Source organism: Oncorhynchus tshawytscha, linkage group LG08, assembly GCF_018296145.1.
Source record: "Oncorhynchus tshawytscha isolate Ot180627B linkage group LG08, Otsh_v2.0, whole genome shotgun sequence".
NCBI lineage: Eukaryota > Metazoa > Chordata > Actinopteri > Salmoniformes > Salmonidae > Oncorhynchus > Oncorhynchus tshawytscha.
In genome coordinates, this window is record NC_056436.1 from 60591365 (window position 1) to 60606795 (window position 15431).

At 45.7% G+C, this 15431-nt stretch overlaps 1 protein-coding gene across 2 annotated transcripts in view; it reads left to right on the forward strand.

Moving 5' to 3' along the window:
• LOC112256188 (phosphatidylinositol 3,4,5-trisphosphate 5-phosphatase 2B) overlaps nucleotides 1-14154 on the forward strand; it is a 29388-nt gene extending 15234 nt beyond the window's left edge. Inside the window, exons 8-26 of one of the 2 annotated variants that reach the window (XM_024429251.2) lie at nucleotides 165-279; nucleotides 364-464; nucleotides 956-1058; nucleotides 1276-1472; nucleotides 2625-2742; nucleotides 2929-3025; nucleotides 4833-4971; nucleotides 5127-5226; nucleotides 5798-5886; nucleotides 6319-6400; nucleotides 7912-7995; nucleotides 8097-8210; nucleotides 8299-8387; nucleotides 9846-9933; nucleotides 10409-10561; nucleotides 11656-11737; nucleotides 11877-12669; nucleotides 12836-12945; nucleotides 13043-14154. In XM_024429251.2, the coding sequence (XP_024285019.1) occupies nucleotides 165-279; nucleotides 364-464; nucleotides 956-1058; nucleotides 1276-1472; nucleotides 2625-2742; nucleotides 2929-3025; nucleotides 4833-4971; nucleotides 5127-5226; nucleotides 5798-5886; nucleotides 6319-6400; nucleotides 7912-7995; nucleotides 8097-8210; nucleotides 8299-8387; nucleotides 9846-9933; nucleotides 10409-10561; nucleotides 11656-11737; nucleotides 11877-12669; nucleotides 12836-12945; nucleotides 13043-13142 (2754 nt within the window). In that variant the 3' untranslated portion in view covers nucleotides 13143-14154. The remainder of the gene's footprint in view (nucleotides 1-164; nucleotides 280-363; nucleotides 465-955; nucleotides 1059-1275; nucleotides 1473-2624; nucleotides 2743-2928; nucleotides 3026-4832; nucleotides 4972-5126; nucleotides 5227-5797; nucleotides 5887-6318; nucleotides 6401-7911; nucleotides 7996-8096; nucleotides 8211-8298; nucleotides 8388-9845; nucleotides 9934-10408; nucleotides 10562-11655; nucleotides 11738-11876; nucleotides 12670-12835; nucleotides 12946-13042) is intronic. The other variant, XM_024429252.2, reaches the window with a different exon arrangement.
• Nucleotides 14155-15431: the final 1277 nt, after the last annotated feature.

The following is a 15431-nucleotide window of genomic DNA, read 5'->3' on the forward strand; positions in this document are numbered from 1 at the left end:
GCATATTTTGATCATCTTTGAGGTACAGTGATTCCTGTTTTTCATCATCTGTGTGTATGTGTTTCTGTCTGTGTGTGTGTGTGTGTGTTTATGTGTGTGTGTGTTTGTGTGTGTGTGTGTGCTTCTGTCTGTGTGTGTGCTTCTCTGTGTCTGTGTGTGTCTAGATTAAGATGGTGCGTTACGGCAGACAGACAGTGTCATTGGATGTGGACACAGGAGTGCTGCTGTTTGACAGGAAGGCCGGGTCATTTGGAGTGGAGACGGTCTCACATGAGCAGAGTAGGCGCACGACAACGACATCTGATGTTACTTGACTGAGTTTGATCAGGTTCAGTGATCTGAAATGCTTCACCTATTTTTCAGTTCTGCAGCTAGTCAAGTTCCAGAGCAGCCCAGCCAAGCTGCGCATGGTCGTGGACAGTCATCACAACAACCCACTGGACCTCATGTTCGAGAGTGCAAGGGTACATCAAGTTCTGCATTCAGCTGGATGCAGGGGCCCCCCCTTAAATTGGTCCTGTCCAAAAAATATGTACTTTCGTGTTTTGTTGTTGTTGTTGTTTCTCTGTAATACTTCTAGCCACCTAGCAATTTTATGAAGTTGTCTTCAGCCCAGATAGGTTCCCAAACCTCCCAACCTCATAACTAGCTGCCAAGATGCCATTTCAGGCTATCAATCACGTTAGAGTAGCCTAGCTGGCATGGCTGCTGGCATGGCTGTTGGACTTCAGAAAAGCAAGCAATGTATTGAATGAGACTCACATTTCTTTAAGCATAGTGATTATGGCTCTAGATTGCAGGAAAAAGCTGTTTGAAACATTTAAAATTCTCCAAATTACAGTCAAGGGGGCACATCCCCATGTACTTTGTGCCCCCTCTGATTTGTATGTGTTTCTATCCATTGGATTCCATTGTAGTCTTTACATTGACTGAGAACACTCTCTCTTCCCTCCAGAAACGGGAGGCGTTCTGCCAGCTGCTACAGCTGATGAAGACCAGGCACTCCCGTCTGAGTGAACCTGACCTCATTTCTGTGTTTGTGGGCAGCTGGAACATGGGTAACTAAGACACCTATGGCACCTCACTGTCCTAGAGTAATGTCTTTCACTATTACTGTCTGACATCAATAATATCACTGGTAGCGCTAGCTACGGCTAGCTAAGTTATTACAGGGTTATTACACTGGAGAGACATAATTATCTTATTGGAAACATGAGCACAAGATGTTGGTCTATGTTAGCCCCTCACAAATGATCTTGATGCCTGTGTGTTCAGGTGGCTCCCCTCCCCCTCGCAGTCTGCAGTCCTGGGTGACGTGCTGTGGTCTGGGTCGAACCCCAGATGAGTCCACAGCTCTGCTGCCTCATGACATCTATGCCCTGGGTACCCAGGAGAACTCTCAGGGGGAGAAGGAGTGGACCGAGCACGTCAAGGCTACCCTACACAGCTACACTCACATAGAGTACAAACAGGTGAGCATCAGTTTTTCCTCTCTTGGTCTCCATTTATCGCCATCTATCTCAGTTTTCTCGCTCTGCCTCGCTCTCTCTCTCTCTCTCTCTCTCTCTCTCTCTCTCTCTCTCTCTCTCTCTCTCTCTCTCTCTCTCTCTCTCTCTCTCTGTGCAGCTCTCTCTCCTCTCTCTCTATCTATGTGCAGCTCTGTCGCCATCTCTCCATCTGTGTGTGTCTCTCTCTCTCTACCTATTTCCTGGTGTTTTTCCAGTCAAATAAAACCACCCGTGGGCCAAATAAAACCACCTGTGGGCCAAATAAAACCACCCGTGGGCCAAATAAAACCACCCGTGGGCCAAATAATACCACCCGTGTGCCAAGTAAAACCACCTGTGGGCCAAATTGGGGAACCCTGCCTTATGGGATATTTGTTTGATGTACGTTTTCTTTCACCCATTCATCCTGAAATAATGATTGGTGTTCATTTACTGTACATGGTGCTTGACTTGGACTGAAATAGGTGCCTGTACTCATTTTGGGTACTGTTTATATTTAGGTGCAGAAGCTGCACAGTACATTTGAGCTAACATTCTGTAAGAGGAACAGGAGCTCAAGCAGTAGAACATTTGTGGTGCCGGTAGTCAGCTCCGGTGATCTCCTGTTCCAAGTCAAGTACTGCTTGCCATTGCTCTCTGTATGTGCACGTTGTCGACCAGAGGTACATAACACAGGGTGTATAAACTGTATGTCTATAAAATAACATGTTGACGTTGAGTTCTCATTCATTTACCAGATTCTTCCTGGAGTTTGACAAGAGAACTTCTAAAAAACAAATGTCTGTGATTACGATACTTTCATGAAAAATCAAGACACCGTATATGTTATTATTACTTTAGTCTTGTTTACACAGCAGTACTGTCGACATATGTCTATGCCTATGTCTTGATTGGGGCGGCAGGTAGCCTAGATGTTAGAGCATTGGGACAGTAATCGAAAGGTTGCTAGATTGAATCCCTGAGCTGATAAGGTAAAAATCTGCAGTTCTGCCCCTGTTAAAGGCAGTTAAACCACTGTTCCTAGGCCGTCATTGTAATTAAGAATTTGTTCTTAACTGACTTAAAGAACAATTAAAATTGCTCTGTTATAGTGTACTGTGGTGATGTGTCCTGCAGGTGGCAGTACAGTCCCTGTGGAACATGAGGCTGGCAGTGTTTGTGAAGCCAGAGCACGAGAGTCGCATCAGCCATATGAACACAGCCAGTGTGAAGACTGGCCTGGGGAACACACTGGGTATGATGCCAGGCCTCTACTTGGGTCGTTTATGGGTCGGCTACCCATAACACCACACCCTCCTTCTCCTTCTCTCAGAAAACCACACGGTGGCCAACTTCCAAAGACAACAGAGCATCACGATTAATAGGAATGAAATGTGTTTTTAATTACTCAGTTTAACCTTGAAAATGGATCTGCTTCCAGGAAACAAGGGTGCTGTTGGGGTCTCCTTCCTCTTCAACAGTACCTCTTTTGGGTTTGTCAACTGCCATCTGACCTCTGGCAGTGAGAAAGTAGTCAGGTATGCACAGCAATTTCCTATGTCCAGCTGGTTGACTGGTAGAACATTTGACTGTTCAACACAGATGTCATCAGATTGATGTGTATGGTGTGACAGGGCTGCACAGTGTGTGAATGTTTCTACTGTATGCGTGCAGCATATCTACAGTGCCTTGCGAAAGTATTCGGCCCCCTTGAACTTTGCGACCTTTTGCCACATTTCAGGCTTCAAACATAAAGATATAAAACTGTATTTTTTTGTGAAGAATCAACAACAAGTGGGACACAATCATGAAGTGGAACGACATTTATTGGATATTTCAAACTTTTTTAACAAATCAAAAACGGAAAAATTGGGCGTGCAAAATTATTCAGCCCCCTTAAGTTAATACTTTGTAGCGCCACCTTTTGCTGCGATTACAGCTGTAAGTCGCTTGGGGTATGTCTCTATCAGTTTTGCACATCGAGAGACTGAATTTTTTTCCCATTCCTCCTTGCAAAACAGCTCGAGCTCAGTGAGGTTGGATGGAGAGCATTTGTGAACAGCAGTTTTCAGTTCTTTCCACAGATTCTCGATTGGATTCATGTCTGGACTTTGACTTGGCCATTCTAACACCTGGATATGTTTATTTTTTAACCATTCCATTGTAGATTTTGCTTTATGTTTTGGATCATTGTCTTGTTGGAAGACAAATCTCCATCCCAGTCTCAGGTCTTTTGCAGACTCCATCAGGTTTTCTTCCAGAATGGTCCTGTATTTGGCTCCATCCATCTTCCCATCAATTTTAACCATCTTCCCTGTCCCTGCTGAAGAAAAGCAGGCCCAAACCATGATGCTGCCACCACAGAGGGGATGGTGTGTTCAGGGTGATGAGCTGTGTTGCTTTTACGCCCAAACATAACGTTTTGCATTGTTGCCAAAAAGTTCCATTTTGGTTTCATCTGACCAGAGCACCTTCTTCCACATGTTTGGTGTGTCTCCCAGGTGGCTTGTGGCAAACTTTAAACGACACTTTTTATGGATATCTTTAAGAAATGGCTTTCTTCTTGCCACTCTTCCATAAAGGCCAGATTTGTGCAATATACGACTGATTGTTGTCCTATGGACAGAGTCTCCCACCTCAGCTGTAGATCTCTGCAGTTCATCCAGAGTGATCATGGGCCTCTTGGCTGCATCTCTGATCAGTCTTCTCCTTGTATGAGCTGAAAGTTTAGAGGGATGGCCAGGTCTTGGTAGATTTGCAGTGGTCTGATACTCCTTCCATTTCAATAGTATCGCTTGCACAGTGCTCCTTGGGATGTTTAAAGCTTGGGAAATCTTTTTGTATCCAAATCCGGCTTTAAACTTCTTCACAGCAGTATCTCGGACCTGCCTGGTGTGTTCCTTGTTCTTCATGATGCTTTCTGCGCTTTTAACGGACCTCTGAGACTATCACAGTGCAGGTGCATTTATACGGAGACTTGATTACACACAGGTGGATTGTATTTATCATCATTAGTCATTTAGGTCAACATTGGATCATTCAGAGATCCTCACTGAACTTCTGGAGAGAGTTTGCTGCACTGAAAGTAAAGGGGCTGAATAATTTTGCACGCCCAATTTTTCAGTTTTTGATTTGTTAAAAAAGTTTGAAATATCCAATAAATGTCGTTCCACTTCATGATTGTGTCCCACTTGTTGTTGATTCTTCACAAAAAAATACAGTTTTATATCTTTATGTTTGAAGCCTGAAATGTGGCAAAAGGTCGCAAAGTTCAAGGGGGCCGAATACTTTCGCAAGGCACTGTATGTGTGCCCCTAAATGTCCCTGTGCTTGTGGTCCTGTCAGGAGGAACCAGAACTTTGCCGACATCGTCAGGCTGTTGTCCCTGGGTGACCGGCAGCTCAGTGCCTTTGACGTGAGCCTGCGCTTCACACATCTCTTCTGGTGTGGAGACCTCAACTACAGGCTGGACCTGGACGTACAGGTCAGACAGACCCGTCTCCTCTGTTCTTGTGCCCCCAGAAAATAGATCACATGTCGTGTATCCCGGAAAACAAGAATCTCCATAGACCCAGAGCCTTGCCTTGCTTTCTCTTACACTGAATCTGAGTTCCCCTCATGACCATTCCCGTTTTACAGGACATTCTGAAACATGTGTCTAACCGGGAGTTTGATGAGCTCATGTGTGCTGATCAGCTAACACAAGAACGACACAAGAGAAAGGCCTTTCTCCATTTCAGTAAGTAGCATCCTACTGCTCCTTGTCCTCCTCCCAGTTGATGTCAAACTGTTTGTTTATGTGTGGGTGAAAATAGCTGTGTTATTGATTCTGCTCAGTCAATTCTCCTCTTCATTGCTTTTGTCTTAGAATCTACCCCCCCTCTCTCCCATCTCTCTCTCTCCACTTCAATTTCAATTGAAGGGCTTTATTGGCATGGGAAACATATGTTTACATTGTCAAAGCAAGTGAAATAGATAATAAACACAAGTGAAATAAACAATGCAAAATGAACAGTAAACATTTCACTCAAAAAAGTTTCTAAAGAATAAAGACATTTCAAATGTCAAATGTCATATTATGTGCAAATAGTTAAAGTACAAAAGGGAAGAAAAATAAACATGGGTTGTATTTACAATGGTGTTTGTTCTTCACTGGTTGCCCTTTTCTTGTGGTAACAGGTCACAAATCTTGCCTCTGTGATGGCACACTGTGGTATCTCTCCTATCTCTCTCTCTCTCTCTCTCTCCTATCTCTCTATATCCTATCCTATATCTCTCTCTCCATTTCTCTCCCTTTGTCCTGGTTTAAGAGGAAGAGAAGATTGTGTTTCCGCCCACCTATCGGTACGAGAGGGGCTCCAGGGACAGCTACCTGTGGCAGAAGTACAAGACCTCTGGCGTGAGTCTACCTCCCTGTGACACTCTCTGACACAACCTCTCAGAGCTGCATCATGTCCCATGTCATGCTGTTGTCGGAATTACGTTAAATCCCAGAGTGATGAGTAATCCACACCAAGCATTACCTGTGAGTCTTGTGAAGCAGTCGACAAATAAGTACATTTCATAATGCTACCATACACCCCGAAATAGACTAAACAGAGACTTATAGCTCCCTACCGGACTTCCTTTATGTGTAACCCAATCGGTTTTAATGGGGGTCACAGGGGTCACGGGGCTAATAATACCTCACAGGCTGAAATGGCTGGTAGGATTGGAGTGCAGGGTTCCCTTTGTTGTATAATTCAATTTTGAATCAATTCTATTTTCACATACCCCACATCTAACAAAAACAGACTTTACATATAGTCATTATTCTGTTCTGTGTCAACAGGTGCGTGTCAATGTGCCGTCATGGTGTGACCGGATTCTGTGGAAGTCCTACTCAGAGACACATATCACCTGCAACTCCTATGGTGGGTTTAAGTTTAGGACATTTTTTTTTTAGGTTCATAATATTATCCTCAGACATAACAGCATTGTGGTTTAGCATTTAGACACAGCAAATTGGATATCATAGTATTATTTCCTGTGGCATTCCAAAATGAGACATTTCGTGGCCATTTCTTTCATTGTTTTCCTGTAAAATGTGAGAGGCCCTGTTAAGGTATGATTGGCAACTCCTACGTCCTCTGGTCTGTGGTCCTCAGACGAACAGTCATTTCCTCACCGCGGCTCTGACTCCAGGGCCATGCTTTTGACTTCCATCAGCAAACACAGTATACTCACCATACACCATCACAGTCATTAAAGGATGGTTCGTTTAGTCTATGCCACAGGTTTTGATGATAATGTCGAACAACATAGAGTACTGAAGTCATCATCAGTGACATAAGAGTGCTCATTTGATGGTACACTTAACAGCATAATGATAACGGACAGGTCGGTATCATTATGACAGGTCTGTATCATTATGACAGGTCTGTATCATTATGACAGGTCTGTATCATTATGACAAGTCTGTATCATTATGACAGGTCTGTATCATTATGACAGGTTGGTATCATTATGACAGGTCTGTATCATTATGACAGGTCGGTATCATTATGACAGGTCTGTATCATTATGACAGGTTGGCATCATTATGACAGGTTTGTATCATTATGACAGGTCTGTATCATTATGACAGGTCTGTATCAGTATGACAGGTTAGTATCATTATGACAGGGCTGTATCATTATGACAGGGCTGTATCATTATGACAGGTCTGTATCATGACTGTTCTGTATCTTTATGACTGGGCTGTATCATTATGACTGTTCTGTATCTTTATGACAGGTCTGTATCATTATGACTGTTATGTATCATTATGACAGTGCTGTATTATTATGACAGGTCTGTATCATTATGACTGGTATGTATCATTATGACAGGGCTGTATCATTATGGCAGTTCTGTATCATTATGACAGGTCTGTATCATTATGACAGGTCTGTATCATTATGACTGGTATGTATCTTTATGACAGGTCGGTATCATTATGACTGTTATGTATCATTATGACAGTTCTGTATCATTATGACAGGTCTGTATCATTATGACAGTTCTGTATCATTATGACAGGTCTGTATCATTATGACTGTTATGTATCATTATGACAGGTCTGTATCATTATGACAGGTCTGTATCTTTATGACTGGGCTGTATCATTATGACTGTTAGTTATCATTATGGCAGTTCTGTATCATTATGACAGGTCTGTATCATTATGACTGTTATGTATCATTATGACAGGGCTGTATCATTATGACTGGTATGTATCATTATGACAGGTCTGTATCTTTATGACTGGGCTGTATCATTATGACTGTTAGTTATCATTATGACAGTTCTGTATCATTATGACAGGTCTGTATCATTATGACTGGTATGTATCATTATGACAGGGCTGTATCATTATGACTGAGATCTCTGTGTCTGTCTCCAGGTTGTACAGATGACATCTTCACCAGTGACCACTCACCTGTTTTCGCCACGTTCCATATAGGGGTGACATCAAAGTTCAAAATAGGTGGAGTCATTGTAGTTATTTTGGCATAATCGTTTTAATTAATACACGTATGATAATATAACATTTATGCTAGCTTGTGGCCCTTTAATGCCTCCAAACAGAGCCAAGCTTGAGCATGGAGAGGGCCTGGATAGAGTTAGAGGGCATCGAGGCTATTGTGAAGACAGCCGGCAAAGCCAAGTTCTTCATTGAGTTTCACTCATCCTGCCTTGACGGTGCTTTGTCCTTCATAATATTCTCTCAGATAGTTAATCTGAAGTTCTATAATATAATGATGTGATGAATGACTTTGTTTTCTTGCAGAGATCCGCCGTTCCATAGAGAATGACTCACAGAGCTGTGACGTGCCTTGCTTCCTCAAACTGGGCTGGTCTTCCAAGCAGCTGCCCAAGGTAAATAAATCAATCTGGAGATAGATCACCAGACCCATCCCAAAGACACATACAATGTGTATACAAAGTATACAGACCCCTTCACTTTTTCCACATATTCGTCATAAAGCTACACACAATACCTGATAATGACAAAGCAAAAACAGCTTTTTAGACATTTTTGCTAATTTATGAACAATAAAAAACAGAAATACCTTATTTACATAAGTATTCAGAACCTTTGCTATGAGACTCGAAATTGAGCTCAGGTGCATCCTGTTTCCATTGATCATCCTTGAGATGTTTTTCATTGCTGTCCACCTGTGGTAAATTCAATTGAATCGACATGATTTGGAAAGGCTCACACCTGTCTATATAAAGGTCCCACAGTTGACAGTGCATGTCAGAGCAAAAGCCAAGCCATGAGGTCAAAGGAATTGTCCATAGAGCTCCGAGACAGGATTGTGTCGAGGCACAGATCTGGGGAAGGGTACCAAAAAATATCTGCAGCATTGAAGGTCCCCAAAAACACAGTGGCCTCCATCATTCTTAACTGGAAGAAGTTTGAACCACCAAGACTTCCTAGAGCTGGCCGCCCGGCCAAACTGAGCAATCCGGGGAGAACGGCATTGGTCAGGGAGGTGACCTAGAACCCGTTGGTCACTCTGACAGAGCTCCAGATTTCCTCTGTGGAAATGGGAGAACCTCCCAGAAAGACAACCATCTCTGCAGCACTCCACCAATCAGGCCTTTATGGTAGAGTGGCCAGACGGAAGCCACTCCTCAGTAAATGGCACATGACAGCCCTCTTGGAGTTTGCCAAAGGCACCTAAAGGGCTCTCAGACCATGAGAAACAAGATTCTCTGGTATGAATGGCAAGCATCACGTCTGGAGGAAACCTGGCACCATCCCTACAGTAAAGCATGGTGGTGGCAGCATCATGCTGTGGGGATGTTTTTCAGCAACAGGGACTGGGAGACTAGTCAGGATCGAGGGAAAGATGAACGGAGCAAAGTACAGAGAGATCCTTGATGAAAACCTGCTCCAGAGCTCTCAGGACCTCAGACTTGGGCTACGATTCACCTTCCAACAGGACAACAAACCGAAACACACAGCCAAGTCAACACAAGAGTTGCTTCGGGAGAGGTCTCGGACTTGAACCTGATCGAACATCTCTGGAGAGACCTGAAACTAGCTGTGCAGCGACACTCCCCATCCAACCTGACAGAGCTTGAGAGGATCTGCAGAGAATAATGGGAGAAACTCCCCAAATACAGGTGTGATAAGCTTGTAGCATCATACCCAAGAAGACTTGAGGCGGTAATTGCTGCCAAAGGTGCTTCAACAAAGTACTGAGTAAAGGGTATGAATACTTATGTAAATGTGATATTGCAAAAAATGTAGATTGATGAGGAGAAAAAACAAAAAATGTTTAGAATGCCCTGTAGCTAACCTTTGTGTGTGTCTACATATCATAGCTTCTCCCGATCGTCTCTGACATGGAGTTCCTTCAGGATCAGCACCTCCTGCTGTGCGTCAAGTCATGTGATGGGTTTGAGTCATACGGTTGGTCATGAGTCTTTTATTTCACCTTTATTTAACTTGGCAAGTCAGTTAAGAACAAATTCTTATTTACAAAGACGGCCTACACCGGCCAAACCCTAACCAGGACGACACTGGGCCAATTGTGCTCCGCCCTATAGGACTTCCGATCACTGCCGGTTGTGATACAGCCCGGGATCGAACCAGGAGCTGTAGTGATGCCGCTAGCACTGTGATGCAGTGCCTTAGAACACTGCCCCACTCCAGAGCCCATAAGTCCTTCCCTTCATGTTCATAACCACCACCATTCACTGCTTTGCCTCTCATCAGTCATTTTGCAAGAAGTCAATCAACGATCCCCTTGAAACCTATTCATTGACAAGTGTATTTTAGGCACAGATCAATGACCAGTTTACCTTCTCCAAGTCTTAATCTTAACCATTATGGGAGAAAGAAGCTTCATCCCACTTCACTGTTGATTCTACTGTTGGTCCTATAGGTGAGTGCTGTGTGGCGCTGCGCTCCCTCATCGGCGCGGCGGAGCAGTTTGAGATGTTTCTGACCCACCGGGGCGAGGAGATGGGCTCCATACGTGGGCGGGTCAGGGTCCACGTGCCCAAGGACCGGCGAGGTACACGTGAGAAGATCTACGGTAGGTTAGCCTGCTGCCATCCTGCCAACCTCTCCTCTCTTCACTCTGCTCTCCTCTCTTCACTCTGTTATCCTCTCGTTTAGTCTCCTCTCTTCACTCTGCTCTCCTCTCTTCACTCTGCTCTCCTCTCGTTTAGTTTCCTCTCTTCACTCTGCTCTCCTCTCTTCACTCTGCTCTCCTCTCTTCACTCTGCTCTCCTCTCTTCACTCTTCTCTCCTCTCGTTTAGTCTCCTCTCTTCACTCTGCTCTACTCTCTTCACTCTGCTCTCCTCTCGTTTAGTCTCCTCTCTTCACTCTGCTCTCCTCTCTTCACTCTGCTCTCCTCTCGTTTAGTCTTACTCTGCTCTCCTCTCTTCACTCTGCTCTCCTCTCGTTTAGTCTCCTCTCTTCACTCTGCTCTCCTCTCGTTTAGTCTCCTCTCTTCACTCTGCTCTCCTCTCTTCACTCTGCTCTCCTCTCGTTTAGTCTCCTCTCTTCACTCTGCTCTCCTCTCTTCACTCTGCTCTCCTCTCGTTTAGTCTCCTCTCTTCACTCTGCTCGTACTATTGCTTCTCGCTGGGTTTCCATCGTGACAGTCCATGTGCCCTCTGGTTCTCCTGTGTATCTTTCAATGCTTCCTCTATTTGGTTCCTCAATGATCCACATCTTGGCATTCTCTTTCTCTGGTCTCTGCCCTGGTTTCTTCTTTTTGGCTCCTCAATGACCCTAGGCTTTCTCTCTCTCTGGTCTCTGCCCCGACTTCCTATTTTTTATCTCCTCAATGACCCAAGGCTTTCTCTCCCTCTGGTCTCTGCCCTGACTTCCTCTATTTGGCTCCTCAACAATCCAAGGCTTTCTCTCTCTCTGGTCTCTGCCCTGGCATCCTCTTTTGGCTCCTCCCTGGCTGAGCCTGACCAGATGCATCCTGACACATTCAAAGGACACAGTGTGAGTGGGTGCCCTTAACCCTATAGGTCAAGCCTCACACATTGCCATGGCAACACGCAAACACTGCCACCACATGCTAGTCTGGGTCTTAACCCCTGACAACACAGAACATATGAAGAAGACATGAGTTAGAGCATGTCCAGTAAACACCTGTTTGGCTTTTTCAGAGTGGTTCTGCTTCGAGAAGGATGAGAAGGGTCTGGTGAGGGGACGCTTGTCTCCTCAGTCCACTCAGGCACCTATCAGCCGGTGAGGATATTTTGGAGTTTTTCAAGACGCTCACAGTGAAACTAAGATACATTGTCAACATTTGATTAAAGATGTAGTTGGTTAGTGATGGGCAAATAGTTATGGTTTAGTCTCATTATGATTTGTCCATTCATTTCAGATCCTCACCCCCTCCACCCAAGCCAGCCCCTAGCAGTTACACAAACCCCGCTTACTTCATATTTGAAGGTGTGTCTGTCCTGCGCAGGGTGGAGGAGGCTCCACCCCCTCGTAGGGACCCCCAGGTGGTCTGGGCCGGCGAATCAGCGCTGCAGCTCCCAAAGCTCTCTGGGGGGCGTGGCTATGACAGGAAGTCCGCTCGCAGGTCGGACTTCACTGAAATCGAGATTCCAGGCATCCTGCCCCACTACTCCTCCTCCAATGACCATCATCCTCCCCAGGCCAACTCCTCCTATCAGCTTTTCCCAGCAAAAAAAACATTGCCAATCCCCCCTGCCCCAAAACCCACCACCACCTCTCACTATCATGAACAGCCCATACAACCACAACCAAGCAAAAATAATGTTGTCCAGGACGCCATCCTGCCTGCCAAGTACCTGAGGAACATGTACACGGACCACTCCGCTGTCATTAGAGAGACCCCCAGGAGAGAACAGCCTAGGGTGCACCAACAGGAACGAGCCAGCCCTGAAAGGAGCAGCAAACCCACCTCACTCTACCCCTATGTATCCACCCATGTGCCCCACGTCCAGGCCTCAGCCCCCTGGGTGGCGGAGCAGCCAGTTGAGCCCCTAGGGGACCACTCCCTCACAGCCCTGCAGATTGCCAAGTCACTAAGTGAGGTGGACTTCTTCCCTGTAGACATCAGGGCTCCATCAACACCAGTCCAGAGACCGGCCCAGAGGAATGACCTGGCCATGTCTACCGAGAGAGGCTACTGCTGGGAGAAAGAGGTGAGTGACTAGACACAATATGTAGAGTGGGACTAATCATGGGCCAAAGGTTTTTCTTAAAGTTCACGTGATCAGGAAAAACTCCTAGCCTCAATAATATGGCAACAAACACTTTGGTTTGGGCTCATTTTGAGAGGGATGTTTTGGGGGGGGATGTCTAATGCAGGTCCTCCGTGGGGCTCCAGAGACAGTGCGGGAGCTACTCAGCACCCTGGGTCTGCAGAATTACACCCTGGGACTCAGCCTCAATGGCTGGGACGACCTGGACTACTTCAGGTGAGAGGAAGAATAATAGTCAATGGAAACGGATTATTTTGGTCTCAGTGGTCTAAGTCAGTTATGAATACCTTTATGACCTTTGCCCTCTCCACAGTGGCATCACAGAGGAGGACCTGCGTGCAGCCGGAGTGTCAAACCCCTCGCATCGCCGGAGGATCCTGGAGAACCTACCCAGGATCTGGGATTCACTATAGACCTACTTACGTTGTTTGACTTTTCAAACTGAAGCCGAAGGACATCAGTGACAGATGCTTGCCCTAATGGAATACAAGTCTCCACGCCATCATTTAATTTACAGTAACAACGAGTTGCTTTTATGCAAACATACAAAAGACGCAATGCAATGTCCCATGAAATCCTCATCTCACATCCCTTACCATTCACGGGTACACCTTCAGATGAGAGATGTGGATTCAAGCCACTGTCAAACATTTTTATATCCAATTTAGATCCACATAGCCAAATATTGATTATGTGTCTCCTCAGCAGTCACCAGAATGTAGTGTTTACTGAGCATTCACACCCATGACCTCTTCCCCTGCTCTTTCCACTCCTCTACCGACATAGAGAACAGCACGGAGTTTGTTAAAGCACTCAATAAGGGCCACGGAGGGGAAAATATATAGCTGTGCATATTTGCCAGTACACTTTTAAACATGGCCTGTAAAGTTAATATGAAAAAAGTGCCTAGCTTTCTGTTTGCTGTCTGATGGTAGCATTATGTTGTAACCGGGGTGTAGTTGTTCTTAGTGATAAGAGGAGAATCCATTGGGAGGAATTAGTGAACCCTGGGCTAGTTTATTTACATTCTGTCCTTTACTCCTACATTCTATATCCTGTTTCTCTATCTGGTTATCTCCCTCTTAGACCATAACTCTTGTGCACTCTTCAAGGGCCACACACCCATTTAACATGTGTTTCTGTGCACTGTTCCAGATTTTTTTTTACTGCCTTTTCAAACAGAATTGTATAAAATGAACTGTTGACTGAGTGACAGATAGTGTGGGTTCTTGGACATTGCTATTGCGTTAAACCTGTTCTTGATGCCTGTGGTTATTTGTCAGTGATGCCACTTAACTGTGGATCTTGGCACTTTACAACTTTATTCTCGGAAGGTTGTTGAAGGAAGTTCATCAGTTTTACATGTATATTACATTCATTCAACCCAATGGGAGATGATATAAATAAAACAATATTGTGACAACATTATGAAATGGACTGCACATATTTATCAGGACAGTTGGGACTGTCATGCCCTGACCTTAGAGATCCCTGTTTATTCTCTATATTCTGGTTAGGTCAGGGTGTGACTAGGGTGGGTACTCTAGTTTTTGTATATCTGTGTTTTCTATTTCTTTGTTGGCCTAGTATGGTTCCCAATCAGAGGCAGCTGTCTATCGTTGTCTCTGATTGGGGAATATACTTAGTTGGATGCATGTATTTTTGCACGAAGAAGCTTTTCGTTCTTGTATTGTTTTTTTTTTTTTTTTTTTTGCTGATTCACATTTCAATAAAATATGATGAACTCAAATCACGCTGCTCCTTGGTCTGCCCTTAACGACGAATGTTACAGAAGATCCCACCACCAACGGACCAAGCAGCATGGTCAGGAGGACTGGACCTGGGAGGAAATCCTGGAGGGAGCAGGACCCTGGACAAGGGCCGGGGAGTATCGCCGTCCGAACGAGGAGATAGAGGCAGCGAAAGCGGAACGGCGACGATACGAGGAGTTAGCTCAACGAAGCAAGCACGAGAGGGAGCCCCAAACATTTTTTGGGGAGGAGCACACGGGGAGATTGTAGGAGTCAGGGTTCAGACCTGAGCCAACTCCCTGTGCTTACCGTGGGGAGCGAGTGACCGGTCAAGCACCATGTTATCCGGTTTTGCGCACCATGCCTTCAGTGCGCATCCACAGCCCGGTGCGCTCTGTGCAAGCTCCCCCACAGTTGCCATGCTAGAGTGGCTATTCAGCCAGGACGGATTGTGTCGGCTCAGCTGTGCTGGCATCCGGTGAGTAATTCGGTCCAGGATATCCTGCGCCAGCTCTACGCACTGTATCCCCAGTTCGCCAGCACAGCCCAGTGCGGCCTGTTCCAGCTCCCCGCACTTGCCGTGCTACAGAGGGGATTCAGCCAGGACGTGTTGTGCCAGCACTACGCTCCAGACCTGCAGTGTGCCTCCACGGCCCAGCATATCCTACGCCGGCTCTACGCACTATGCTTCCAGTGCGCCTTCATAGCCCAGTGTGTCCCGTGCCAGCTCTCCACACTCACCGAGCTGGAGTGGGTATCCAGCCAGGACGTGTTGTGGCAGCCCCCCGCACCAGGCTTCCAGTACGTCTCCTCAGTCCGGTGAGACCTGTTCCGGCTCCACGTACGAAGCCTCCAGTGATGATCCATGGCACGAAGCATCCAGTGATGATCCATGGCCCGGAGCCTGTAGTGATGATCCATGGCAGAAAGCCTCCAGTGATAATCCATGGC